Consider the following 26,576-nt stretch of genomic DNA (forward strand, 5'->3'; position numbering starts at 1 on the left):
GCCCTTGTTGGGTTTCTTGCTGCCTCTACCAGGGTTCTCATAGCAGGTTCTAGCAAATTCTGCTTGGTAAGTTCCTCGTGAAAGCCCTATGCACTGGCTCTTATTGGCTGCTCCAGAGAGTTTGCTTTCCAGACTGGGGATATAGTTCAGTTGGTGAAATATTGGCCCAGCACGAGTGGGGGTTCAACCCTCAGCACTGTGTAAACTGGGCATGACATGCACTCTTCTGCCTAACACTCAGAACGTGGAGGTAGGAACAGCAGAAGTCTGAGGTCATCCTCAGATACAAAGTGAAGTCAAGGTCAGCCTGGGCTACATAAGACCATGCCTCCAAAATAAATAAATAAATAAATAAATAAATATACATAGGGCTGTTTGTGGAGTTTGCTAGTTCGTTTCCTGACCACCCTGCCTAGAAATAATCACACAAAACCATGTTATTTGCAATACTGTTTTGCCAATAGCTTAAGCGTATTTCTGGCTAACTCATATCAAATTAATCCATTTCTATTAATCTGTGTATCTCCATGTGGCTGTGGCTTACTGGCAAGATTCTGGTGTGTCTGACTCCTGCTGGCAGCTGCGTGGCTTCTCTCTGACTCCGCCTGCTCTCTCTATATATATGTATCTCTTCCAGCTGGCTATATTCTGTTAAGCCATTGGCCAAAAGCAGCTTCTTTATTAACCAATGACAATAAAACATTCCCAGCACCCATCACCTCCCACATCATCGGGCTGGGGAGTAGCTCTGAGAGTGCAGGCACCAGCTGCCACCCCTAAAGACCTGAATTCAGTCCCCAGAGCCCAGGCAATAGAAGCAGAGCAGCAGCTCTGGCAAGTAGTCCTCTGACCTCCACATGCATTCATTCTTAAACAATGAGTACGACAGCAGCTTTGCTTAAAAATAGTTTATATTTTCCTGTGGACTGAGTTTTTCTGTGAAGTCAAGAAGAGGTGCCCTTCATAACTCTCAGGTCCCACCAGTTCTGTTTGTAGCTGGCCACAGCTCAGCCTGGTCCAGGCTTTTTAAACCCAACCTTCTTTCTGCTGCATGCCACATGTAGCAGGAGTCAGCATCATTCCCTTCCCAGGCAGCCCCCTCCCCAGGGAGCCCGAGCAGCATCCCCAGCCAGAGGTTGATAGTCTGGTAAGGGTGTCTCCAGAATCAGGTGCGGTCTAGCTTAGGGACCGGTAGATCTGCCAGAAAAGTCACCACTTAGTCTCCGGAAGCCCAAACAGGAAGAGCTGGGGCAGCTCAAGCCTGTGAGCTCCGCTGAGCCTCAGCCTGACCTGATGACTCACTTGTGCCCAAATGCAAAGCCGGGCGTACTCCCATTCTCTGCTGCTTCCTCGGGGCCCTGGACAGAGTGGAAGACCCTGGATGAACCACTGGAACCTGAATCCCTCCATTCAACCGTTTCTACTCCCCTAGGTTTTTGCTAAGGGACCTGGTAAGACCAGAAAATCCCTGCAGCTCAGCTTCCCCCGACTTCCTGACTGTGGTCAGGCCATGCAAATGTCTGCAGTAGCGTGGGGTGAGGGATATGATTTAGGCAAATTCTTAGCAGCAACTGTGAGAGAGAGGGGGAGAAAAGAACTCGGTGATAGCCCACGTGTGTGGGTGAGCCCATACCCTGGGAAAGAAGACTGGGAGAGGGCCGCCTTGGGCTCTCGGAGGAAGCAACATGGGTTATTAAAAAAACATCAATGGTAATTCTCACTTCTTCCTTCTCACACTGAGCATTTATGGGGCACCTCCTGCATGTGGTACTGTGACAGGAAACACTTTAAGGTGACCTCAGAGAGATCCCTGTTTGTGGGACAGAGATGTCCATGATCTGAAGCAGACGGTGCAGTGTAATAGAGGCAAGCCATGTACCTGGAAGCCTTTCGGGGGACAATGACGCTCTAGATCAAGGGACTGTGGCAATATTGTGTGGTTGGGTCTTAAGAAATAGGACTTTTTTTGACATTTAAAAAGCAAAATGAAGAGGAAACAGCAGGCACAAAAATGAAATTGGCCGAAGTCGGAACCTGTTGCCTTTTCTCACGAGGCAGCACTCATGGGGTGCTGGGGACCCAGAGTACAAGTACGAGAGGGACACTGTCCTCCCTTCCTGGATGTTCTGGACTGGAGTGGAAGGTAGGGACGTGATGAGTGAACTCACAGCCAAGCAGAGGGGCCCCAGTGCAGCCTGATAGGAGTAAAGAACACTGGAAGTCCATCTAGTGATGGTCCTTGAGCCTGAGCCCAACGACACCTTCTCTGGCTCTCCTGCCTTACCATGAGAGGTATCTCTCACCTCTTAGGCCCCAGTGGTGCAGCTGCAGAGCCCAAACCTCTCTGCCATCATTCACCCATACTCCCTTTCGCTCACAGCCTTGCCAGTGCGATGTCTTGAGCGACAGGTACCACCCAGCTAGGAATGAGGAACACAGGTAACAGATTCACCTGGCTCCTAAAGACCCTTCCTTTTAAGGAAAGTAGCTATCTTGGGGGCCCAGACACATTCCTCAAGTCTCAGCCAATCCTGGATTGCAGCTCCCGTCCTTGTCCTGGACACAAGGGAGTCACGCTATCCAATTGATCGAGGTGGGTATGTCCTGAAAGCGTTGGTTTTGGCTGTGCACTTCATCTTATGCATCCTGACCATTCAAAGCCCCCACATCTGCTCACAGGAGGGGGACATGTAGGCATCTGCAGGGAGTGCTTAATACTCCGTGCTATGTACAAGCAACTGAGGGAGCAAGGCAGTGCTTAGTGACAAGGTCAAGCAGGGGTGTGACTTGGGATTTGTCTAGGCAAAGGATGCTGAGGGCTACAGGAATGGATAGGACAGTTGAGAGGAAGGCTGGAGTGAGGACAGGCAGCATTTAAGGTAAGGAAGAGGATCAGCTGAAGAGAGAAAGGAACAACCAAGAAGCAGCGAGCACAGCAACAGGCCAGGAAGGACGGAGACTTCAAGGGGGCTTCTGGAGGAGCCACACCAATCCCCAGGCCACTAACTATCCCTTCCAGAACTATAAAGGCAGGTGGAGACTTGGATCCTGTCCCAGTCTGTGGTACTGATAAAGGAATAGCCATTCGCATCTGTGTGGGGAAAGATTCTGGGACCGAGGAGCACAAGGGGAAGCAGGGGAGTCAGATTCACACTAAATGCTTGCACCTTGGAAAATCTCATAGAAGAGGAAGGCACTCTGCTGTGTACCCAGCTGCACCCAACCTCTCCCCTTCTTTGCCTCATGGTCTCTTTCAGAAGAGGTGAGAGTAAGGTTGGGGTGAGGTCCCTGAAGGTCTAGGGAAAACAGGTGAGAAATAGCTTGGAGAGACAGGAGCTGGGGATTAATCCTTCTGTACGCTGTGAAAATGTGTTGCTCTCATTGTTAATAAACAGCTGATTGGCCAATAGCTAGGCAGGATTCTGGGGGCATAGAGAATGCTGGGAAGAAGAAGGACAGAGTCTAAGGAGTCTGAGGAGTCACTAGCAAGATGCAGAAGAAACAACATGGGAAGTTCACAGATGAAGTAAACAAACCTCGGGGCAGCACAAAGACAAAAATGGGTTAAGTTGTAAGAGTTGGCTGGAGACAAGCCTAAGCTATCAGCAGGCATTTATAATTAATACCCAGTCTCTGGATGGTTATTTGGGGAGCAGCTGATGGGACAGAACTGACTGGCAGGACAAAAAAATCCACCTACAGACAGGTGGGGGCCCAACAGAGGCAACAATGGGGTTACCTGACAGTAGCAGCTACCTGGGCAGTGAGCTTTGAACATCCACCAGGCCCTTAGCCCTCTCTTCTCCCAGACCCTCACGGAAGGGAAACTAAAACCTTTCAGGAAAGCCTCCTGTTTGGTTCTGAGTCTCACCTCCCCTCAAATTTAGCCTTTCCTGTGACCACCCGTTGGGGTGTCCACTCAGCACTTATTAACTGAACATCTGTAAGTACCAGGCACAGTGTCCTCAGTACTGGAAATAGAATAGTGAACAAGGGGGCTGGAATGATGGCTGAGTACTTAGCATTGGCTGCTCTTGTAGAACCTGGGTTCGGTTCCCAGCTCCCACATGGCCACTCACAGCTGTGTGTAGTCTGTAGTTCCAGTTCCAGAGGATCCAATGCCCTCTTCTCAGGGTACCAGGCACTCACGGGGTGCATGTATATACATGCAGGCAAAATGCTCATACACATAAAATAAAATATCTTTTTTTGTGTGTGGTTTTTCGAGACAGGGTTTCTCTGTAGCTTTGGAGCCTGTCCTGAACTAGCTCTCGTAGACCAGGTTGGCCTCGAACTCACAGAGATCCGCCTGCCTCTGCCTCCCGAGTACTGGGATTAAAGGCGTGCGCCACCACCACCTGGCTATCTTTTAAAAAAGAATAGTAGACAAAACAGATGCAGACCTTTAGCCTATGTGGTCCAAAGGGAGCCTCAGATATTAAATAAACATCATCTCAGCATAGCTATGTTTGAAATAAGGGACTGAGGAGACAGCTCAGCACTTGTTCTGCAAGCATGAGAACCCGAGTTCAAATCGCCAGCAGCCATGTAAGAGTCCAGCATGGGTTTGCATGCTAGGAACCATGGAAGGCAGAGACAGGCAGATCCTGAGAGCTCATTGGCGGCCAGTCAGCCCAGCTTAGAAGGTAAGCTTCAGGCCAGGCAAGCTGATTCACTCCCCCCCCTTCTCTGTCTGTCCCTCTTCTGAAGCAGTAACTACTGTTCTCGCCCTTCTCCCCTTCCCCCTTCTTTCTTCTCTCCCCTCTCTCTTTCCTCTTTTTCTGCTCCCCCTTCTCTCTCTCCCCTTCTCCCCTCCCCTCCATAGCCCCTTACTCTTGTACTGCTCCCAATACCCACTAAATAAACTCTATACCCAAGCTCTCTCTGCATGGCATGTCTGTCTGTCTCCCACCCTCCAAGGTCTCACACCCACCAGGAGACCTGCCAGAGTCACACCACCAAATATCTTTCAACTTGTGTATACAACATACATGCACACACACACACACAGAGGGAGACATTCAGAGACACAGAGAGACAGAAACAAAGAGAAAGGGACAGAAATACAGAGAGAGAAACTGAGCGACATGGAGCTAAACCGAGAGCTCAAGAAGACCCCTCTAAAGAGGGACCATTATCATCAGGCAGGCATGTCATCCCTGTGATCCCAGACTTAGGAGGCAAAAGGATGATGAGTTCAAGACCAATAACACATTGTCAAACAAACAAACAAATAAATAAATAAATGGGAGGGGATTACATTAAAGTGAATTTTGAAGGTCAGCAATGGTGGCATATGCCTTTAGTTCCAGAACTTTGGAGGCTGAGGCAGATGGATCTCTGTGAGTTCAAAGCCAGCCTGGTCTACATTGGGAGTTTAAGGACAGTCAGGGCTACATAGGAAGACCCTGTCTCAAAAGAAAAAAAAAGTGGCTCTTAAAGATGGAAAGGAAGAAAACCAGGCAGTGATGGCACACACCTTTGGTCTCAGCACTCGGGAAGCAGAGGCAGGCGGATCTCTGAGTTCGAAGCCAGCCTGAAACTACATAGTGAGTTCTAGGATAGCCAGAGCTACATAGTGAAATCCTGCCTCTAAAAACAAAACAAAAGATAAGTAGGAGGATCTGGAGAGATGGCTCAGCAGTTAAGAGCACTGCCTGCTCTTCCAGAGGACCTGGGTTCAGCTCTCAGCACCTGCCTGGCAGCTCACATCCATCTGTGACCCCAATTTTAAGAGATCTGAGAGCAACAGGCACACAAGTGACGCACAGACACAAATGCACAGACATAAAATAAATAAATGAATAATTTATTTTCAAGACAAACGGGAATGTCTACCGGGAAGAAGAGAAGCATCCACCTGAGACACGGAGAGTGCTTACGCAGACTCTGAGGTGGAAAAGTTTGTCCCTGTTTGAGGAGTGAAAGGTGGCTGGGAGCTGAAGCGTAGACCCTGGGGGAAGGGTGGCTGCAGCACCAACCCTCACAGGGTATGTAGGACCCATGAATGTCATGGCCCATCAAGACTTTGCAAGTAACCTGGCTACGGCAGGTACCCTCCAACCACTGTGGAATTCTTGACCCTTCATTGCTACAAACAGGCAGCTGTGTCCAATACCTGTACACAAGGCAGAGTCCACGTGGTGCTGGAAACCTCTTTTGGTTTCATGAGCCACCCAGGCCCACCCCATGGCCATACTGGGGCGGTATCAAGCCTCGGAAGCTGCTGCGACCCTTGTCTTCCATGCAGCAGATGTCCAAAGAGAGACACCTTCTTTGTGGATCTCCCTCATGCCACTCACCTCTGGTGCATGTCTTCTGGAGGAGTCCCTAGCGAGAATCTTCCAGGGGTCACCAACCTAGGGACTCCAGTTGTCCCAGGGACACCTAGCCTGTAGCTGAGGGAAGCAATAGTCTTCTTGTAGTCCTATTTATGACACAGCAGTCTTTCCACTCAATGGACAAACTTGACCCAACCAGAAGATAAGTTAAAACAATAACAACAAAAGTAAACAAGCAGAAACCTTCCCTGCCCTTCTTCACCCTGCACTCCTACCCTGAGGGCTAACCTGGGCTCCAGTCACATCTCTCCACTGATGACCTGGTGGCCTTTAGCTAATAGGTTTGTCTCTCTGAGTCTCAGACCTCACTTCCGTAAAGTGATAAAAAAATTCTATCCCACAGAATTGTACAAGGGTTACACAATACACGCAAGGTGCACACAAGCCAGCTGAGGTCATGGCAGGTCTTGTCAGAAATACAAAGATGCAGGCAGAAGACCGCTAGTGTGGCTTACAAGCACACCTCTGTATACAGACAGAAGCCACACTGAGTGCACCATGGTCAGAAACTCAGGGGAAGGTTCTTTCTGATGTCCTTGCCCCAGACAAGGAATCATCTCCAGATGATTCCAGATCTGACACACCTGTCTGAATGCTGCAGGATCAAAGGGAGCCTTCCCCTTGGATGGCTCAACACACAGGGCTCTTTCTGATGGTGAAACCGTGTCACCTGTGGGTCTAGGGGTGTGGAAGTAGAAGGAGCCTGGAAGAGTTTGCCACTCACAAACACAGACACATCCACAGAGACACAGATGTGAAACCGGCTGCAACCCTGACTTAGGCAAACTGTTCAATCCAGGCCCAAAGCCAAAGCCAGGTGTGATGTCACAAGCCTGTAATCCCAACATTCGAGAGGTATAGACAAGAGGACTGGAAAATTCTGAATCTTTCTTGGCTACATAATGAGTTGGAGACCTTGTCTCAAAAAGAGAAAGGAAAGAAAAGCCCAGGTAGTTTTGCTGTATGCCACACTCACGGGTCACCTCTGAGTGGCCACCTCATTCCTACTCTGAGTAAAATCCAACTATCACTGCCTGCCACAGCCTCTGTGCCCACCATCATTTCTCCGTCATCTTATTATCATTGTTTCAGCTGATGGAAGAGCTTCCTGGGGTCCTGACATTGCAGAGAGAACTCAAGAGAAAGGCCCAGAGAAATGATACATTTCCCCAGAGCCCAGTAGCCTCTCCAACTCCAGCCTGACTTCATCTCCTTCTCCCTCCTGCACCCAAAGAAAAGCGGTCCTCATGGGGTGCAGCTTTGTGGCTCTCTAGGCTGCAGGCAGCTGAGAGAAGGGGCGGGAAGCGGGAGGGAGGGACACAGTCCTGACTGTACCCACAGGATTGGTCAAGCTGCGCCCTCTCTGCCAGCACCTGTGTAGAAGGAAGGCTCCTCCGAGTCAGAGTGATCTCATCAGCTGCCCGGAGCTCGGCTAGTCCAGCCCGGATCTCAGTCATGCGGTGGCTGCCCAGTGGGCAGAGTGGCTCAAGGAACTGTCTGGGAAGCCACAGAAGCCACGGTGAGAAGGGAAGAGGCTGAGGACCCTCGCAGGCCACAATGGACAAGTTTCGGATGATCTTCCAGTTTTTGCAGTCCAACCAAGAGTCCTTCATGAACGGCATCTGCGGCATCATGGCGCTGGCCAGTGCCCAGATGTATTCTGCCTTTGACTTCAACTGCCCCTGTTTGCCGGGCTACAATATGGCCTACAGCATGGGCATTCTGCTGACGCCTCCCCTGGTGCTTTTCCTGCTTGGCCTAGTCATGAACAACAACATTTCCATGCTAGCGGAAGAGTGGAAGCGCCCCGCGGGCCGTCGGGCCAAGGACCCCGCCGTGCTACGCTACATGTTCTGTTCCATGGCCCAGCGAGCTCTCATCGCACCTGTCGTCTGGGTGGCCGTCACACTGCTGGATGGCAAGTGCTTTCTCTGCGCCTTCTGCACAGCGGTGCCAGTGGCCACACTAGGCAATGGCAGCCTGGTGCCCGGCCTGCCTGCGACAGAACTGGCTCGCCTGCTGGCTCGCGTACCCTGCCCTGAGATCTATGACGGGAACTGGCTGCTGGCCCGAGAGGTGGCCGTGCGGTATTTGCGCTGCATCTCTCAGGTGAGGGGGCTGGGTCTCCTCACAGTCCAGGGTCCCTCTGGGAAGGTCCCTTCTCAAAGTGGGGATTTCCCTCAGGCGGCTGTGGGTTGAGGCAAACATTCCGAGCCGAGACTCCAGGCAGAGCCCATGTCTTCTCTCAGCCAGCTTACCTGGAGAGGTGTATGGTTTCCCACCTCCTCCATCCTGGGCTCAAAGCTGAGAGGCTGAGCGAAATTTGCATTCATTTCCTTTCCCAGGCCCAGGCAGCAGTGAGGCCGGTGGGAGGCTAAGCCATTTGGGTACATTTCCCTGGCAAATGCCCCCAGCTGGTGCCTCCCTGCTCTGGGAGTGGAAGCTGAGGGTCTGGGTATCTTGAGCAGGGTGAGGGAGATGATGGTTGGGAGCAGGCTTTAAGGACCAACTGTTCATCACGTCCTGGGGCAGTGAATTGTGTGATGAAAGGGACAGGCAGGAGGCAGTGTCTGCTTCAGTGGGGCTAGAGAAACATGCACACTCTGCCCTGGCCAGTGCAGACCCCCCCCCCCCGCCTCTGGGGAGGCTTTTCTCTGTACAGCCCCTGTCACCACCCAGATGACCTCTCCAACTGTGACTGTCTACACTATCCATGGGCCCTTGCCCCATCACCCTAGGCCTCAGGCCCTGCCTGGAGCCGCTGTCAGTCTGCTTGGCTTTTAAACTACCACACTGTGGAAGCTGGAAGGTCCCCCCAGAGGCCACAGGCAGCCTGGTTGTAGACAAGCCCCTGTGACTTGTAGAGACTGAATTATGAAGTCACTTTAGAAATGACTTTATCTAGAAATCAAATTGTCAAAAGAGAGCAAATCACTTGGAACATGCGAAAACCCAAGTCCTCTGTGACCCCAGTGGCTTAGTAAGCAACATGGGAAGCAGCTCCCTGACTGAGTTAGATGTTTGAATTCTCCCACCGCCCCCACGGCAGCCACTGGGCACCCCTAACACCACAGCCACCCCTACCCCCACTTCCTTGACTTGTGATGGGAGTTAGGCGGGTCCTGCCCTGTGCCCTGCGCTGAACTACTGTCAGAGATGTGTCCTGTGCTCTCTGATGGAGTTCAGGGACTGTCCAGTGTGTCTCTGGAATTCCTTGAGAGTCCAGCTCAGACCGGTGGAGGGAGTGTTCACTTAGAACTGGTGTCATTCCCAGAAGCCGGAGGAAAGCCCCAGGGCTCCCAATAGGCCTGGGGGAGCCAGGAGAGACCTTCTGAAGGAAGAGGCATGGCCCCAAGCGGTGCCACCATGATGTCTAACAGAGTTATATCCGGGTTGTCTTACACTCGTCGTTTCATTTGTCTCTCATAGAGCCCTGTGAGGTAGGTGTTACTGCCAGTAGACCCAGCTTCGAAGTAGAGAAACCAAGACACAGAAAGATCAAGTGGAAACAGGATTCATACCCAGGAGGCCTCACTCTGGGGTGTGGAGTTAACTCCTGTCCACTGAGTGCCTTTCCAAAGCAGCGTGGTCTATGCTCCCAGGATCTGGTTCCTGCGAGGTGAAATATGTGGCCATTTTACACATGGGGAGATAGAGACCAAGAGGTGGTGTCACGTGGTCCATGGCTGCTCTCCTCTGTAGAAGAGAAGCACCTTAGGGGTCTGGGCAGGTAGGTCTGCTGACGTCCACCTCTCCCCACAGGCGCTGGGCTGGTCCTTTGTGCTGCTGACCACGTTGCTGGCATTCGTTGTGCGCTCTGTGCGGCCCTGCTTTACCCAGGCCGCCTTTCTCAAGAGCAAGTACTGGTCGCACTACATCGACATCGAGCGTAAGCTCTTTGATGAGACATGCACGGAGCACGCCAAGGCCTTTGCTAAGGTATGCATCCAACAGTTCTTTGAAGCCATGAACCATGACCTGGAACTGGGTCACACCCACGGAGTGCTGGCCACGGCCACGGCCACAGCCACAACCACGGAGGCTGCTCAGAGCCCCTCTGACAGGACGGAGGAAGAGAAGGAGAAGCTGCGTGGTATCACGGACCAAGGCACCATGAACAAGCTGCTCACAAGCTGGCACGAATGCAAACCTCCACTGCGCCTGGGCCAGGAGGCACCGCTGATGGGCAATGGCTGGGCTGGGAGTGAGCCCCGGCCTCCACGCAAGGAGGTGGCCACCTACTTCAGCAAAGTGTGAGCTGTCACTGACTGCAGAGGCAGGAGCAGAGATCTGAACCCACAGCCCTTTGCCCCCTCTGTGGAAAACCAACTCTGAGGCACAGCTCCAATTCCAGGCAGTCTGCTACTGTGAAAAAGGAGACCTGGGGCTGAAGGACCTCCCTAGCTGTGATGCTGCCCCAGTGACCCGGGAGCAGTGTCACCCTGCGCCTCGCCTCCTGCTGATGCAGTATTACAAGTGTCCAGGTCTGGGGTGGGAGCAGGATGCGTCGTACCAGGACTGGTACCCGAGTCCCTTCCCCAGCCTCCCTGTGATGCTCTTCCTTCCATCCCTGCTCACTGTCTCCACTTCGGCTTCCAAAGTCCACACCCCAGCACTTCCTCTTGCTCTAGACTTCTCTTGTGTTCTGGCTCAAGGATCCGAGGGCAAGCAGCCCTCTCATAATCTTACCCAGTTTCTTGGGGAAGGTAGAATGGGTTAAATGTCACACACTCAGCTGGTGTGACACGCCTGAGTGACACGTGATAAGATGCCGAGATCTAGGACCATAGAAGGGAGGCCACGGTATGTGTCACGGGGGCCATTAGACAGCTTTTGAAACAGACTCCACGTTTACCTCACACCAAGTTCCAAATTAACATCCTCCCACGATCTTAGGGAAGCAGACCATCATGGGGCTTGAGAGCGAGAAATGGAATCTGAAGAACTCTTATTTTCTCATAGGCTCCCTGAGGAACTTGCCCTGAGGTGTGGGGAAGATGAGGGTGTTGCCTAAGAGGGGAAGTAAAGACTAGGGTGGGATAGAAATGGGTTAAATGCTGGTTCTAGCATTTGCAAAGTGTCCCTGGGCCGAGCGCCCCATTTTCTGGGCCTCAGTTTCCTCATTTGTGCAAGAGGGAGAGGGCCATCTACCTCACGGGTTCCCCATGCATAAATTCACGCTGCACATAGTGGACATCTGGGGCAGTGTGGTTAATGTGCGCGTTCATCTCTGAGGCCCTGGGCTGCTTGCTCTCCCCTCCCCTGACCCCAGCCAAGGGACAGGAATCTTGCCCAAGCAAAGGAAAGAGAGGTGCAGGCTCCCATCTTTCAGCCCTGTTCACCTCAGAGCTCACTCTGACCTTCCCATTTCCGTTTTCCCTCATCCACCATCCTTCCACTCTCAGGAGGAGCCCCAGGGCCTGGTGGCAGGGAAGAGAGTGGAACACGGCTCCAGCCCTGAATGAAGGGACCAGATGAACACAGACCGAGTAGGCATTGGTGTGCGGGGGAGGGGGGGCTTCCGCTCAGGACAGAATGCCAGAAAGTGCTTGGAGAAACAGATGTGAGAGAAAGCTTTGGGGAGACCTGGGCTTCCAACACCAGAGTGGCGGGAGCTAAGGCTAGTCCCCCAGTTTGTAGAGTGCTCGTGAAAAAGCAAGGATAAAGAAATAAGGATCCCTCTCCATCCCTGCCACACACACAAGCCAGACTAGAGAGGGGGCAGGTTCAGCTTGCCACAGGGTGTGAGTTCCAATGTCACAGCCCTGGAGAGCTGATGGCCCCGGGGCTATCTCTCTAAATCCTAGGTGCCACTGGGTCCATCTTGGCACTCTCCCCATCAGCGTACCTGACTCATGACTCTCCAGCCTTGTGCTTGTGAGCTTCCCAAAGATAGGAGCTCATGACCACTCCAGGGACAGGCAGGGCAGCTTAGAAACCTCCTTCCCTTTAATTTCTACCTCTGCCCAGCCTCTGCCCTAGGCACCCAGAGGATCCCCAGATTCCTTGATTCAGCTGTACAGAGGAGGATGGAGAGGTGCCTGGGAGTTAGCTGAGCTGTGGTGGGTCCGGCTTCTGGGGATAGCTGGTACAGACAAAAGCAGGACGATCGAGAGAGAAGGGCAGATGGGACCGGGGTCTTGACCTTTTGTATTTTGGAACATCACCATCAGTCCTGAACGCCAGCCTCTGCCCTGACTCCCAGAAGCCTCTGCCAGTGGGCGTCTAGCATGGGGGCTGTTCTTTAAACTGGCCTGGAGGGCGAGCCTGGGCAAGATCTCCTGGAGGGCCTCGCCTCACTCTTGTCTAGACCTTCCCAGATGGCCCCCGAGGGGTGCACAGGGTAGAGTCGAGGCAGGGCCAGTAGAGCCAGCCACAGCGGGCCCAGAGGCGGGCTGGGACAGGACACAGCAGCCTAGACCGCTTCTCTACTTCCTCTGTCTCGCGCCGCCCTCAGCAGCCCGCCCTCCTCTGCCTGGCGCTGGGAGGCTGTTTTTCCATTCGCCGGCGAGAAAGTTCCATGCCGCTGTTTCTGTCTCTCTTTTTCTGGAGTTAAATTTGTCTGCAGATGCCTGCACTTCCACCTATAGACGCCTGGCGTTAAGTTTGTTTGTAACCGGAGCCCAAAGCCCCGTTGCTTTCAAAACGCAAAAGCGGTGAAGCCGCCACCGTGAGGCCCACTTTGTCTTGCAGCCCTGAGTCTGTCCAGGGGTCCGCAGTGCCCACGCTCCAGGAAGTCAAGACCACGGGTGTCTGCTGCCAGCCCCAGGTAAGGAGGCGCCCCTTCCTGGGGTGTGCTTGTATCAAAGTGACTGGCAGGTTGATCCCAGGCAGCCTCCAGGGATTGTGTGGCGAGGAAACCCCTGGTTTAGGGGGTAACAATCTCAGAAGATGGCCTGGTCCGGCCTCTACTCATTACCCACAGATCAGGCATTTTGTACTTTAACATTGGGTGGGTTTAAGGGCCCAGGGCCACTACTAATTGGGTGCCAGGAAGGGAGAAAGGGAGGAACAGAAGGGAGAGAAGAAGGGACGGGAGGGAGAAAGGGAGGGGTGGGGGGCCTCTAGCCTGTTTATCGCCAGCAGCAGGACGAGGTCCCTTCCTTGTGGGATTATTCAGGCTCTCTGGGCTCTGAACTCGGGAGTCAGACTTGGCCTCCTCCTCCTGGAGCCCACATAGCCACATGGCCCTGCCTGTGCCCATCTGGCATCTTTGACAGAGGCGGCAACAGGAAAAGGGATGCGGCTATGAGCCGGCACAGGCTCCCCTGTCCCTCCTTACAGCTAGCCCCTTTCTCCACTTCCAGGCTTCTTTTGGCCTTGGAAGTTTTGTTTTTTGGTTTGGTTTTTTTTTTTTTTTTTTTTTCATTCCCCTGCTGAGATGGACACGGAGCCACACCCTGCCTGTCTCTCCGGGTGTGTGGGTGGAGCCTGGGAAAAGAATTAGGGCTAAACTTCTAAAGAGCCCTAGGCCAAGGCCACTTCTGGCAAGGTCCCAACTCTCCTGCAGTCACCGATTCAGGGGAGGATGGATGGGTACGGTGGGCCTGGACCCCACTAAAGCTGCCTGTGACTGGCAAGTGCCGAAGGTGTCAGGCCTAGGCTTCTTGGAGCAGTGCTCCTGCAGGATGCTGGGTAGGGAAGTTTGAGGGGAGCAGGGTCTGAAGGAGGTTGTGAACAGGGGCACTAGCTTAGCTCAGACTTATTTTGTCCACAAGTCATGATCAAAACCTCCCCCGACTCCTCCAGATTTGCCTGGCCTCGGGCAAGACACCCAGTCCTCCTCGGGTCTTCATTTTCTGATCTTTGCCATCAGAAGACTCATACTCAACCAGTAGACCTGACAGGGTAAGAGTTTGGGATGTTGAACGACTGACAATCAGGCATCATTTGTTGTCCCCTAACGCTCCTAGGAAGGGGTCAGGTACCAAAATGACTTAGCCTTTTCCCAGTTGAGTACAGAGGTCTGGAGAGAAGGTGTGAAGTGTGTTGAGACTGTGAGGTCTCCAAAATGAAAGGGTTTTGTGCACCCAAGGATGCTGGCATCTTGTGTCAAACTTGCCCTGTTCCAGAGGGCCTGAACTCCGCCACCACCACCCACGGTTACAGCAGGCTGTCTTTGTTCACTAGGACAGCTTTGATACCCATATCACATCCTCCACATTGTCCCAAATCCTTAGCAGAGAGAAGTCATCCCCATCACCTAACACCTCTGGCTATGCTTGAGCCTCCTGATGAGAAGCCAGCAGTGGCAAAAAGACCTTCAATTATTCAGGGGAGGCAGACCTGATCTTGAACTTTGGCCAGGAACTGGCTCACCCTCAGGAAGTCTCACCCTTTTCTGGGCTCGAGGTGGGGGGTACACAAGGATGCCAGGGGGTTGCCAAGGATACTGTATAGACTCGTGAGGATAGGCACCATGGATTGAGAGCACCTGGCACCTGGCAGCAACCATGGGTACCACCATTTCCGTGGGGGCCCTGTGCTCCCTCCTCCCTTACCTGCTTGACCACAGCGGCATCCCTCAGCCCGTGTTCAGAGGTAACCATTATCAGTCATCTGTGTTTCACAGGAAGCACCAGTTCGGCCACCGTAGGTGATAAAATGGCATAGTCATGCTCTGCCATCGGATGTCCTCCTGCCTGAGCTCCTTCCGAGTCTCACCAGAAGCCACCAGTTCCATCATCCTCTGCTGCCTCCTCCTAAGCCCCTAGCCCACCAGTCACCATGGCTGCCTTGATCGCAGAGAACTTCCGCTTCCTGTCTCTCTTCTTCAAGAGCAAGGATGTGATGATTTTCAACGGACTGGTGGCCCTGGGCACAGTGGGCAGTCAGGAGCTGTTCTCCGTGGTGGCATTCCACTGTCCCTGCTCACCTGCCCGGAACTACCTGTATGGGCTGACAGCCATTGGGGTGCCTGCACTGGCGCTCTTCCTCATCGGAGTCATCCTCAACAACCACACTTGGAACCTAGTGGCTGAGTGCCAGTATCGGAGGGCCAAGAACTGCTCCGCTGCCCCCAACTTCCTTCTCCTAAGCTCCATCCTGGGCCGTGCAGCCGTGGCCCCTGTCACCTGGTCCGTCATCTCTCTGTTACGAGGGGAGGCCTACGTCTGTGCTCTCAGTGAGTTTGTGGACCCCTCCTCGCTCACAGCTAGGGATGAAGGATTCCCCTCAGCTCACGCCACGGAGATCCTCGCCAGGTTCCCTTGTGGAGAGGGCCCTGCCAACCTGTCGGGCTTCCGAGAGGAGGTCAGCCGGAGGCTTAAGTATGAGTCCCAGGTAAGGAGCTGTGTGAAGGGCAGCCTTCTTCCTCCCCTCCCACAGGGGAGCTGGTGGGGTGGGACGCAATCGGATGGTCCAGTGTTAAAATGGGCAGCTCTCCAGGGAAGCCCTAGGTGACCATGTTAGACCTCAGAGTAGGTAACTGTGACAGTGTTCTGTGGAGCAAGGGACGATTCATGATCACAGGGACGTGTCTCTGATTTGCCTTTGGGTGCTAGGAATGGAACCCAAGTCCTCATGAATGCCGAGCATGTGCATGTGCTCTGCCACTAGGCTCCACTTGCAGCTCCTAGAGACAGTTTTACGCACTAAGGAATCCCAGAGAAAGCATCCCACATCCCATTACACCCCTGGGCCATTCCTAATCTACCTGCTGAGAGTATTATCCTTACCCTAGCTTAGTGGGCATTGCCCCTGCAGGCCACCTCAGAAATAGCTGCTGTGGGCTTTGAGTTGATAGTGGAACCTGGTTGACTCCAGGGATGACCGTATTCCTGCCCCAGCAGTGAGCCAGCCTCACTCTTGGGGCAGGTCAGGAAGAGGCAGGCTACTGCTGCTTCAGCTAGCTACAGCCTTTCCTGCATCCTGTTTGGAAGTTGGTCTAGGGGAAAGAGGTTGAAAGAATGCCTGGGGCTAGGGAAATGGCTCAGCAGTTAAGAGCTCTGGGTCCTCTTCCACAGGACCCAGGTTTGAGTCCCAGCACACACATGGCAGCTCACAACCAGCTGGAACTCCAGTTCCAGGGGATCCAGCATCTTCACATAGACATACATTCAAGTGAAACACCAATGAACATAAAGAAATAAAAATAAGTCACAAGCATAGTTTGAACTGATTGTAACTTCAGAAGCAGAGGATGAGGGAGACACAAGACTCTCTAAAGGATGCTCTTTCCGGGGGCTGGAGAGATGGTTCAGAGGTTAAGAGCATTGCCTGCTCTTCAAAGGTCCTGAGTTCAATTCCCAGCAACCACATGGTGGCTCACAACCATCTGTAATTGGGTCTAGTGCCCTCTTCTGGCCTGCAGGCATACATAATAACTAACTAAATATTTTTAAAAAAGAATGCTCTTTCCACAAAGACATATAAAACCTAAGCTAGGGGCTGGAGAGAACCTGGGGCACTGCTCCTTCAGAGGACCTGAGAGTTCAGTTCCCAGCACACACATGGTAGCTCACAACCATCTGTAATTCCAGTTCCAGGGGATTCAATGGCCTCTGGGGGCACTAGGCACACCCATAGTGTACAGACTTATGTGCAGGCAAAACATTCATAAACATTAAAAAAGAAAGGAAGGAAGGAAATCAGAAAGAAAAAAAAGAAAGATAGAAAGAAAGAAACCCAAGTTAGCTGCCTGTACTGTATCTTGCTGTAATCCACTACTAGGGAGGTAAACTTAAGAGGATCTGAGTTTTCTAGCTACATAGTAAATTAAGGGCCAGTTTGGACCATCCTCTCAATGAAGAGGAGGAAGATTGGAGAAGTGGCTGGGTAAAGACTGAAGTATGGCTCTTACAGAAGACCTGAGTTCAGTTCCCAACACCCACGTTAGGCAGCTCACAACTACTTGTAACTCTAGCTCTAGCTCCAGGGAATCGGATACCCTCTGGACTCTGCAATCCACCAAAAAAAAAAAAAAAAAAAAACCTTCTCAATACATGTACATACCCCAACACATGTACATACTCCCCAACACATATATATACCCCAAGACATGTACATACCCCTCAACATATACCCCAGTACAAGTATATATCCCCAACACATATACATATCCCCAACACATACTCTAACACATATATATACATACCCCAACACATGTACATATCCCAACATATACCCCAACACATGTACATACCCCAACATATACCCCAACACACATGTACATACCCTCAACACATCCCAACAATTACATGTACCCCAACAGATGTACATACCCCCAACACATATACATACCCCAACACATGTCCATACCTCAACACATATCCATACCCTCAAAGCATATACATATCCCCTGACACAGGTAAACCCTTTCAACACACAACATCTAAAATAATTCTTTAAACAGTAACAACACAAGGGAAAAGTGAGGCTAAGATGGAGCTCAGTAGAACGCATGCCTAGCACACATCAGGTCCTATGTTCGACCCCTAGCACCGTATAAACTAGGTGTGGCACATGCCTGTACCCTAGCACGCAGGAGGCGGAGGCAGGAGGAGCAGAAACTCAAGACTATCCTCAGCTAAACAGTACTTGGGCCAGCTTGGGCTACATGAGACTCTGTCTTGGGGTGGGGGCAGGGAGGAAGCAGAGAAAGGGGGCTAAAGTCAGCGTCAGAGCTGGAAGATGGTAAATACAGAAATACTGGTCACTAATCCACGGGTTTATAGACGAGCAGTAGGCAAAGACTGCATCGAGGGTCCTGGTCCTCTGCAGACTCGCATCTGCCTAGTGGGAAGCAAGCACACAGGCAATTGCTCTAAGGACAGTGATGTGTCAGACTGAGACCTCTGAAGCCGTCAGAGAAGCATCTGAGCTGACCCACACTTTGAGTTTTTCTTTCTTTTTTGTGGATGGGAGCCTCGAATGCTTAACGTGTGCTCTGTGGCTGAGCTCCACTCCTGGCTCCTGAGCTGGGTTTGGTGAAAATGCACCCTTGGGGCTGAAGAATAAAAAAGGCAGGAGGCGCAGCCTAAGCTCGGAGAGTGTGTGGGCTAGAATTAAAAATAGAAAGAGGAAGTCCTGCTTGCCGCAGAGCAGAATCTGTTCCTTTTCCACGGGCTCCCCCATAGCCCCTCCACCAGGCTCCGTCCCCCCCACCCCCACCCGGGCAGGGTCCAGGCAGTCGTCGCCCCTCCCTGAGCCTTGCCTATTCTCTGGCCAGCTCTTTGGATGGCTGCTCATCGGTGTGGTGGCCATCCTGGTGTTCCTGACCAAGTGTCTCAAGCACTACTGCTCGCCACTCAGCTACCGCCAGGAGGCCTATTGGGCACAGTACCGCACGAACGAGGAGCAGCTGTTCCAGCGCACAGTGGAGGTGCATTCAAGGGTGCTGGCCGCCAACAACGTGCGCCGTTTCTTTGGCTTTGTGGCCCTCAACAAGGATGACGAAGAGCTGGTCGCCAAGTTCCCAGTGGAAGGCACCCAGCCACGACCACAGTGGAATGCAATCACTGGGGTCTATTTGTACCGTGAGAACCAGGGCCTCCCACTCTATAGTCGCCTACACAAGTGGGCCCAGGGCCTGGCAGGTAATGGCACAGCCCCTGACAACTTGGAGATGGCCCTGCTCACCTCCTAGAGTCTGCATCTTTGCAACAAACCCTCATGGCATGCCCACCTCAGCATCAGATCTGTTAACTACAGTGTTACCAAGTGACACAAAACAGCTAGGAATTTGTAAGGATCTTGTGGAGTATATGGTCCAGAGAGACTGGGGGATGGGGAGGGGTGGGGTAGGTTGGGGAGGGGGTCTGATTTCCGAGACCTGCTGAAATCATCTGTAGCCACCAACACACTGTTCACAGCTATAGGCTTCCCCAGAGCTGGTCCTTGACTATGTGAGTGATCTTTGATGGGCCTGCAAGCTGAGAAGCATCAGCTGGTGGAGCCTGGTGCCAGTACAACCCACTGGGGGGCTCGCTATTTGTAACTGTGCAGTTAACTTGTGTCTAATTGCATAGGGATGACGAACTCCTGTGTATACAACTAGGAAGCTGTATACCTCTGGTGTAATTTTATATATTTAAACTTTTTGATAAAGCTTTTCTTACTTTAAAAGCCTAAACTGGTGTTTGTGCAATTGACAAGGGTGTATAGCCCATTTTGAGAGGAGATGGAACAGGACTGAAGGGAACCACAAGAGTGGCAGCACCGCAAAGGCAAGTCACATGTCCTGCCCCAGGGTGCAGTCTCTACCTGGTTTCATGTGGTCAGAGGCAGCCTGGCCTTTTGCAGGGGGCGCTCAGGGGGAAACATGGTATTAGAAGATCCTGGCCTGGCCAGGACTTGTACTAAGTGAACTCCAAGAACCAGCGGGCTTCAGCACTTTCTCCTCAGGCCCGCATCAACTAGCTACACACTCAAAACCTCATGCCCTTCCTCCCTTGTCTGTCCTACGTCCTGGCATCCAACCCAGCCATTTCCCACAGAAAACTCAGAGAACAATTTAGGTTGTGAGAGAAAGCTTTTAATTCCCTTAGGCACAATGCCCCCCATCCCAAAAAAACACCAACTGGTAGGGTCTGTGCTGGCAAGCAGACTCGGCTGTGACAGACTTTAGGAGGTCTAGGCTTTGGGAGTGGGTGGAGACTAGATAGTTGAACCAACACTTTCAGCTTTCCTCAGGTTTCCCATCTTCTTCTGGATTCTTCCTCCTTCCTCTTCTCAATCTCCCAGCCTCCACAACAGGGCAGACAGTACGGGCTGACCAGAGACAATGTCTTCCCTACACCCTCTTGGGTATGGCCCAAGAGCTTGCCGAGGGACAAAGTGGGATCCTGACCATGAAAACACTAGCCTTTGCCTTTCGGATCCAAGACTGCAGCAAACTCTCCAGAAAGGAACGCTTGTTTTTCTGAAAGCCCGAGAGACTGTTGCCTGGAAAAACGGAGCAGCCTCAGGAAAGAAAAAGGAAGACGTAATGTGTTACATAAAACAAAACAAGAGCATTAAACCTCAAGGACTGGGTGGAGTCTAGCGGAAGAACACTTGCTTAGCATGTGTAAGGTCTTGGCTCAATCTGTAGAACCCTAAATTAAAAATATATATATATATATATACATATTTTTTAAAACAAGAAGTGATAGTTCACGCCTTTAATCCCAGCACTTGGGAGGCAGAGGCAGTAGATTTCTTAGTTCAAGGCTGGCCAGGTCTACACAGCAGGTTCCAGGCCAGCCAGGACCAGCCAGTGAGGACTCTGTCTCAAAAAAAATAAAAAATAAAAAATTTTAATTTAATTTTATTTTTTAAAAGAGAAAGCCTCTCAGAATTCTTTATTCTGACAGGATTATCTCAGGCATGCTGCAGAAAAAGCAGCACTTAAACTGTCCTCAGACAACCACTTCCTAAGTGTCCAAGGTGCCTGCTGCAGGCTGGGCTGCCTGCTGCTACAGTGTCCAGTGAGCCTAGGGCTACTAGTCCTCCAGTGCTGAGCTCTTGGCCTCCACGTACTCCAGGGCCTTCGCCTTGACAGCCTGCACGTCCTTCTCAGTGCCGTGCTGCTTCTCGTAGTCCAGGTAGCGCTTGAAGAAGAACTTCATCTTCTTAGGGGCCAGGCTCAGATGGATGACGCGTTCAAAGATGTCCCTATGAGGAAGAACACGGAAGCAATTCCCTCAGGGTCCCTACCTCATGACTTCTAGTACTCCCCGACTTGCTCTCAGGCCCTAGGTCCCTGTAATCCTAAGTATGAACTCCTGCCACAGACAAAAGACTTAGCCTGCCTAGTTACATGGTGAAGAGGACAAAGCTACTGGGATGGGATACATAATGACAGAAGCCCAACGTAAGCCCACAGAAAAGTAAGAATGAGGCACTTGTTCTTTCTGGACCCTGCTCTATCTACCCACCTCCAACCCTCCTTGCCTAGAAGGGACTATGGGGGACAAAAGTCAAAGTCTGCCCATGAAGGTTCTGTCAATGAGGGGCAGGCACAATGTGACTCATCTGGGATCCCAGCAGAGGGTTCAGTCAAGTGGACCGGGGGGGCATGACAAAGCTGTTTTTCCATGTCAAGTCAGATAACTGGGAGCTGCCATGGGTGGCTAAACATCACCAGCATGGTCAAAGCCCCCTCCCACCTCAGACCCCACCAGGAGTCAGCCCTGACTGTTGTCCCCCTCACCTGACTTCCTTCTGGCTGCCATGCTTGATGGTCATGTCAATGTAGACTGACCAGACATCTGTGCGTTTTGGGTAGGTGCTCAGTGTGTTTTCAAAAATGGCTTTAGCCCGTTCTGCATCCCCCAGCTGGAACTCTAGCTGGGCAAACTTGGTAATCACGTCCACATCTGTGGAGAAAGGACTGGTCAGAAGCAAGACAACTGCAGAGACCCCTCCCCACAGCACACTATGCTATGGGGACAGGGCTAGTCCAATTCATTGCTCTAGGGCCAAGATCTAGGATATGATAAGAGCTAAACCCCAAAAGGACACTGGGTTTGAAACCAAATACACATACAAGCCTTGCAGACACCCCCATTCTTAGGCCTATGGACAACAGAATCAGTGCTAATTGTTTTCGCTCCTCTGTCTTTTGGGGTCCAGCATCTGACAAGCACATCATCAGCTCTCCTAATTCAGGAGCGACTCCACCCTTTACAAGATCCCACTTGCCGCTTGCAGGTGTCAGGCCTGAGTGTGTTCAGGAACTGGGAAGAGCACTCACGTTCCTTGGTGGGCAGGCACTCCAGGGCTCGCTGCAGCACACGGTGACTGGCCCCAGGCTGACTCCTCCGCAAAACAAAAGCGCCATATTTGATCCAGACAGCCTTCTCCTGCCGGAAGCGTTTCAGCATCCGGCTGTACAGCTCACCTGCTTCCTGTGGAAAGATACAAAAGGAAGGAAAGGACAAGATGTGGTGTTCCAGGAAGGTGGGGAGGCTGGGAGGGAGGAGTCTCCGAGTAACCTCTCCAGGGAAGAAAGTCCCGGACAGAAGACAGGTGTGAGAATAGCAAGGGAAAGCAGAGGGAAGGGGCCTAAGAGGCTGGAATGGGACAGTACAGGGGACCCAGGAGGTGGGGTTCTCACACACTGCTGGCCTGTTCAAAAGCCTGGTGGCCAGGGGCAAGTAGGTCCAGAGCCTAACATCTTACCTGGAACTTCTCTGACTTGGTGTAGATGTCAGCCAGATGCAGGAAAACCTTCAGAGGCTCGTTGTACTGCACAGCCCGCTCGAAGACCTTAGTCAAGGACTCCTGAGAGCCGTACATGTTTTCGAGGTTCAGCAGTGCCACCCACACATTCAGCTTTTCCTGCTCCTCTCTGGAGGTGGAGTGGGTAGAACATGAGTTCCATCAATTCAGAGTTGGAGGCCCAGAACTAGCTTTCTCCCAGGCAACAACTATCTATGTCCTCAAGTCTCACCTGAAGTGCAGATACTGAGACTCTCCACTGCAGCCCACTGGAAGGGGGACCTAGCTCTTACTGCCACTTCTGGGCCTCCCCATTTCTCCCCCCATACCTGGGAAGGAAGCCTCCAGATTACAAACTGGACTAATATTGAATGGAACAGAATCTTGAGTCTGATTCTCTCCCCCACGAAGGGAGCAAAGCATACAACTGCCACTGCTCTACACCAGGCTTCAGAAAGCCACCTCCGCTCTGCCAAGAATAGGTTTACACCCAAGCGGGTGCCGAGTTCTCCCTGCTTTGCTTGTTTTAAGCCACCAGGAACCTTGCTAGCACACAGAGACTAGTAAATGTTGCTATAGTGATTTCATCGAAGAGGACCATAAAATATAAATGAGTAATCTGTTTCTGGTGGCCACACTTGAGAGATGAGCCTGAAAGACCATGGACTGCCACTAGCCTGTCCAGGAAGAAATGAGCCATGGTGGCAAACTCTGTAAGCCAAGACAAAGTGAAGAGCCTTAGCCCAGACCTGAAGGAGATGGTCTTCAGGGCCCTCTCGGCGACAGCTCGGGCCTTCTCGATCTCAGTGGCCTGCAGGTGGAAAGCCATGTATTGCAGCCACAGGATGGAGCTGTCGGGGGAGCTCAACACCAGCCGGTCAAAATCATCCGCCGACTCAGGCTGTCGCCCAGGGTCCATGAGTGCCTCCTCAATGCGCGACAGCTCCTTCTCTGCCTTCTGTTTCTCCAGCTCCCTTTCCTTCTTGCCCTTCTTCTTCTGCATGGAAGGAAGAAAGTGAGTCACCTGCTCCCTCAATGAAGCCCAGGGAAAGCTGAGGCAGAAGCCATGGGCTCACAGGACAGTCCATGAACCACACCAGGAAGATACCTAGCTGGAAAAGGGCACAGGCGTCTCTGCAAGAGAAGCAATGCCCTGGAAATACGGCACCTTGGCTTGCTGTGGCTTCTCATCCTCCTCGCTGTCTGAACTCTCTCCTCGAAGTGGCAAGGCTGGAGTCAGAGAGTCGAGCCCCACGTCCCAAATGAAGCCTGAAGAGAGCTGCAGCCGGGGCACCTCTGCGGGCTCTGCCTGCTTTCCCTGCAGGATCACAGAGCATTGAGGGAAGCACAGAACAGACTGTTCCCTGTCCCCTGCCTACAGCCATACCAAAGCCCCCCTCAGTTCTCAGTCTCCTGGGGGGACAACAGTAACTTAAAAATCCTCTTTCTAAATCAATTTCTTAGACAATGACTTTGCTTTTTTTTTTTTTTTTTTTTTTTTTTTTTTTTTTTTTTTTTTTTTTTTTTTTTTTTTTTTTTTTTTTTTTTTTTTTTTTTTTTTTTTTTTTTTTTTTGGTTTTCGAGACAGGGTTTCTCTGTAGCTTTTTGGTTCCTGTCCTGGAACTAGCTCTTGTAGACCAGGCTGGCCTCGAACTCACAGAGATCCGCCTGCCTCTGCCTCCCGAATGCTGGGATTAAAGGAGTGCGCCACCACCGCCAGGCAACAATGACTTTGTAAGATACACACACACACTCCCAGTAGTAGGTCTGGGACAGAAATGCTGATGGCAGAAGTACTGACTGACAAACGTGAAGGAGCCCTGCCCCATGGCTGAGACTCCCAAGCCTCTCTGTTCAAGCAGCACCCGTGAGGAGCCTGGGCTCCATCTGCCCACCTCTCTCATTCAGCTCTTGATAAACATGTTATTAATGTTTACAGACCCAGTCAAGGAGCTAGACTGGCTGAGGCAGCTACCCATCAGCCACTGCCTTACAGAAAATGAGATAATGAGGATGGGGCTGGCACAGCAGAGTTCTTTAGGAAGAACACAAGGAGCTTCTCCCCCCAGAAGTCTTTTCCTCCATTTGGTGGTGACCCTTACCCTGGGAAACACCCCCAGCTGCTCCATCTCATCTTCTCCCTCCCGGTAATAGACTTCCACACCACTGTCGTCTTCTTCTGGTGCCCCAGACTGCTTCAGTCTCTTGCTCACTCTTTCCTGAAATGGTGGGGGTGTAGGAAGAGAAGTTTTCTCTTCGCCCTCATGGTGCTCTCACTCTGAGAGAAGGCTGGGAGGCGGGCGAGGCGAGGCTAACCCTCCCCGAGCACCCACCTGTTCACTCGCAGGCTCCTGGCGCTCCCGCTTGCCCTGCCTGCTCCTCTGTGACTTCTGGGGCTCTTTCTTCTCCTGGCTGAACATCTCCGTCTCCTCTTGCCCCTTCTGGTTCTTCTCTTTCCTTTTTTGGCTCTTTTGCTCTTTCTCTTCTCCTTTTAGGGCCCTCTCCTCAGCCCCTTCTTTCCTCTCCTTTTGGTTCAGAAGTGGTGGTTCTGGGGAGGCAGAAAACACGTCCGGCTTCCCAGTGTCGCTGGGAAGAAGTGACAGCTTTACCTGGCTCTTCTCGGGGTTCACGCTAATGCAGGAAGAGAATAAGGGCAGGAAGTAAGGACAGAAGGTGACTGGCACCGCAGGCTGTTCAGTGTCCAGGCCTTCTTTATCAGTCAGAGCTGGCTCTGCCCACCTGCCCTGGAATGCTCAGCATCTCAGGGAGGATTTACACATTTCATCATCTAGGATGGACCTGCTTCAGCACCAACAACAGAGGCCATGTCTACTCCAGGGTGAAGGCTGGAGCTGACATCAAAGGGTTTTCACTCCTTGAGTGCCCATGCCCTCATGTTCTGAGTTTACTTCAGAATCTCCTCCCAAGGCTCCCAGAGAAGGGGTCTAATTCATACCAAACAAAGAGGGACAGAAGGAACAGGGAGAGACAACACCTACCGTAGGATCTTGGCAGTGACCAGCTTTCCCTTGGGGAGGTAATGGTCATAAAGCTCTTTCCTGGGCGGGCTACACTGAGACACATGTGAGTACTGGGCCAAACCCACAACTGAAGGCCCAAGGCTGAAAGAGAGACAGACAAGAGAGTCCTGTAGGTACAAACATAACACAGTCCCAACCACACCCAGTGCCTCCACTTTGGTTCATGGCATCCAGGAGGATAAAGTCGGTTTTAGAAACTGGAACAAATTATCATGTATAATGAAGCTATGAATTCAGATTTTGTTTGTGGTACTGAAAATCCATCCCAGGGAAGCTAGGCAACAGCCCCATCACTGAGCTATGTAGTCCTAGCTGGCCTTGAATTTGCTACGTAGGCCAGGCTAACCCTGAACTCAGAGATCCTCCTGCCTCTGCTGCACCACACCCACTGTATCTACTACAGCACCACGTCTAAATTACAAACTGCTAAACAGACAGAAGAGAGGAGACAGAGCAGGGAATGTGCTGTGCTTAGGAACATGATGTGACCACATTAAGAACCATGAGGCTGGGTGGTGGTGGTGAATCTCTGAGTTCAAAGCCAACCTGGTCTATATGGTATCCTATATACAGGACAGTCTCATAGCAACACCTTGCCCCCAAAATAAAAAGATAAACAAATAAATAAAAACAACAGCACAACAAAGAATCATGATCAAACACTAAAATCAGGAAATCCAGAACCTAAAACTGGAAATATTCTTTTTCTAAAACACCAAACAAGAAATAACTCAAAACTAAAAAAAAGTATTTAAAATTTTTGGGTCTGCAGAGATGGCTCCATGTTTAAGAGCACTTGCTGCTGCTCTTCCAGGACCCAGGTTTAGCTCCTAGCACCCGTATGGTGGCTCATAGCCATCTGTAACACCAGTTCCATGGGATCTGATACCCTCTTCTGACTTCTGCACACATCAGGGCACCAGGAATACACATTACACATACATGCATACAAAACATTCATATACATAAGATAAAAAAATAAGCATTTTTGGAATTTTACAAGCTGATAATATACAAGCTTTCTTCTACGTTCTTATCAAAGATACCTGGG

The 26,576-nt window shown here is 51.6% G+C and overlaps 3 protein-coding genes across 4 annotated transcripts in view; 2 read left to right on the plus strand and 1 right to left on the minus strand.

Annotated features, from left to right (window-relative positions):
- Positions 1-7,898: 7,898 nt before the first annotated feature.
- On the plus strand, positions 7,899-10,598 carry Calhm1 (calcium homeostasis modulator 1). The gene is made up of 2 exons (XM_050145490.1): positions 7,899-8,450; positions 10,104-10,598. Exons 1-2 carry the CDS (start codon positions 7,899-7,901, stop codon positions 10,596-10,598), a joined length of 1,047 nt encoding a protein of 348 aa, XP_050001447.1.
- A 2,084-nt stretch (positions 10,599-12,682) lies between these two features.
- Positions 12,683-20,389, plus strand: Calhm2 (calcium homeostasis modulator family member 2). The gene is made up of 3 exons (XM_050145508.1): positions 12,683-13,110; positions 14,914-15,623; positions 18,511-20,389. The coding sequence occupies exons 2-3, from the start codon at positions 15,069-15,071 to the stop codon at positions 18,925-18,927; spliced, it is 972 nt and encodes a 323-aa protein (XP_050001465.1). The 5' UTR covers positions 12,683-13,110; positions 14,914-15,068; the 3' UTR covers positions 18,928-20,389.
- Positions 19,794-26,576, minus strand: part of Pdcd11 (programmed cell death 11) — a 43,431-nt gene continuing 36,648 nt past the window's right edge. For both annotated transcript variants that reach the window (XM_050145320.1, XM_050145312.1), the window contains exons 28-36: positions 25,484-25,606; positions 24,818-25,115; positions 24,587-24,703; positions 23,653-23,802; positions 23,234-23,481; positions 22,446-22,614; positions 22,018-22,171; positions 21,475-21,640; positions 19,794-20,936 (exon numbers count right to left, since the gene is read on the minus strand). In XM_050145320.1, coding sequence (XP_050001277.1) covers positions 20,765-20,936; positions 21,475-21,640; positions 22,018-22,171; positions 22,446-22,614; positions 23,234-23,481; positions 23,653-23,802; positions 24,587-24,703; positions 24,818-25,115; positions 25,484-25,606 — 1,597 coding nt within the window. In that variant the 3' untranslated portion in view covers positions 19,794-20,764. The remainder of the gene's footprint in view (positions 20,937-21,474; positions 21,641-22,017; positions 22,172-22,445; positions 22,615-23,233; positions 23,482-23,652; positions 23,803-24,586; positions 24,704-24,817; positions 25,116-25,483; positions 25,607-26,576) is intronic.

This window comes from Alexandromys fortis, unplaced genomic scaffold (assembly GCF_014885135.2).
Source record: "Alexandromys fortis isolate MF-2015 unplaced genomic scaffold, M_Fortis_MF-2015_v1.1 scaffold_16, whole genome shotgun sequence".
In the NCBI taxonomy this organism is placed as follows: Eukaryota; Metazoa; Chordata; class Mammalia; order Rodentia; family Cricetidae; genus Alexandromys; species Alexandromys fortis.

Excerpts from the sequence above, each read along its gene's own strand:
- Calhm1 (XM_050145490.1), top strand. The coding sequence starts at position 7,899 with ATGGACAAGTTTCGGATGATCTTCCAGTTTTTGCAGTCCAACCAAGAG. Across the intron at positions 8,451-10,103 it reads ATTTGCGCTGCATCTCTCAG|GCGCTGGGCTGGTCCTTTGT; the intron begins GTGAGGGGGCTG and ends CTCTCCCCACAG.
- Calhm2 (XM_050145508.1), top strand. The coding sequence starts at position 15,069 with ATGGCTGCCTTGATCGCAGAGAACTTCCGCTTCCTGTCTCTCTTCTTC. Across the intron at positions 15,624-18,510 it reads GGCTTAAGTATGAGTCCCAG|CTCTTTGGATGGCTGCTCAT; the intron begins GTAAGGAGCTGT and ends TTCTCTGGCCAG.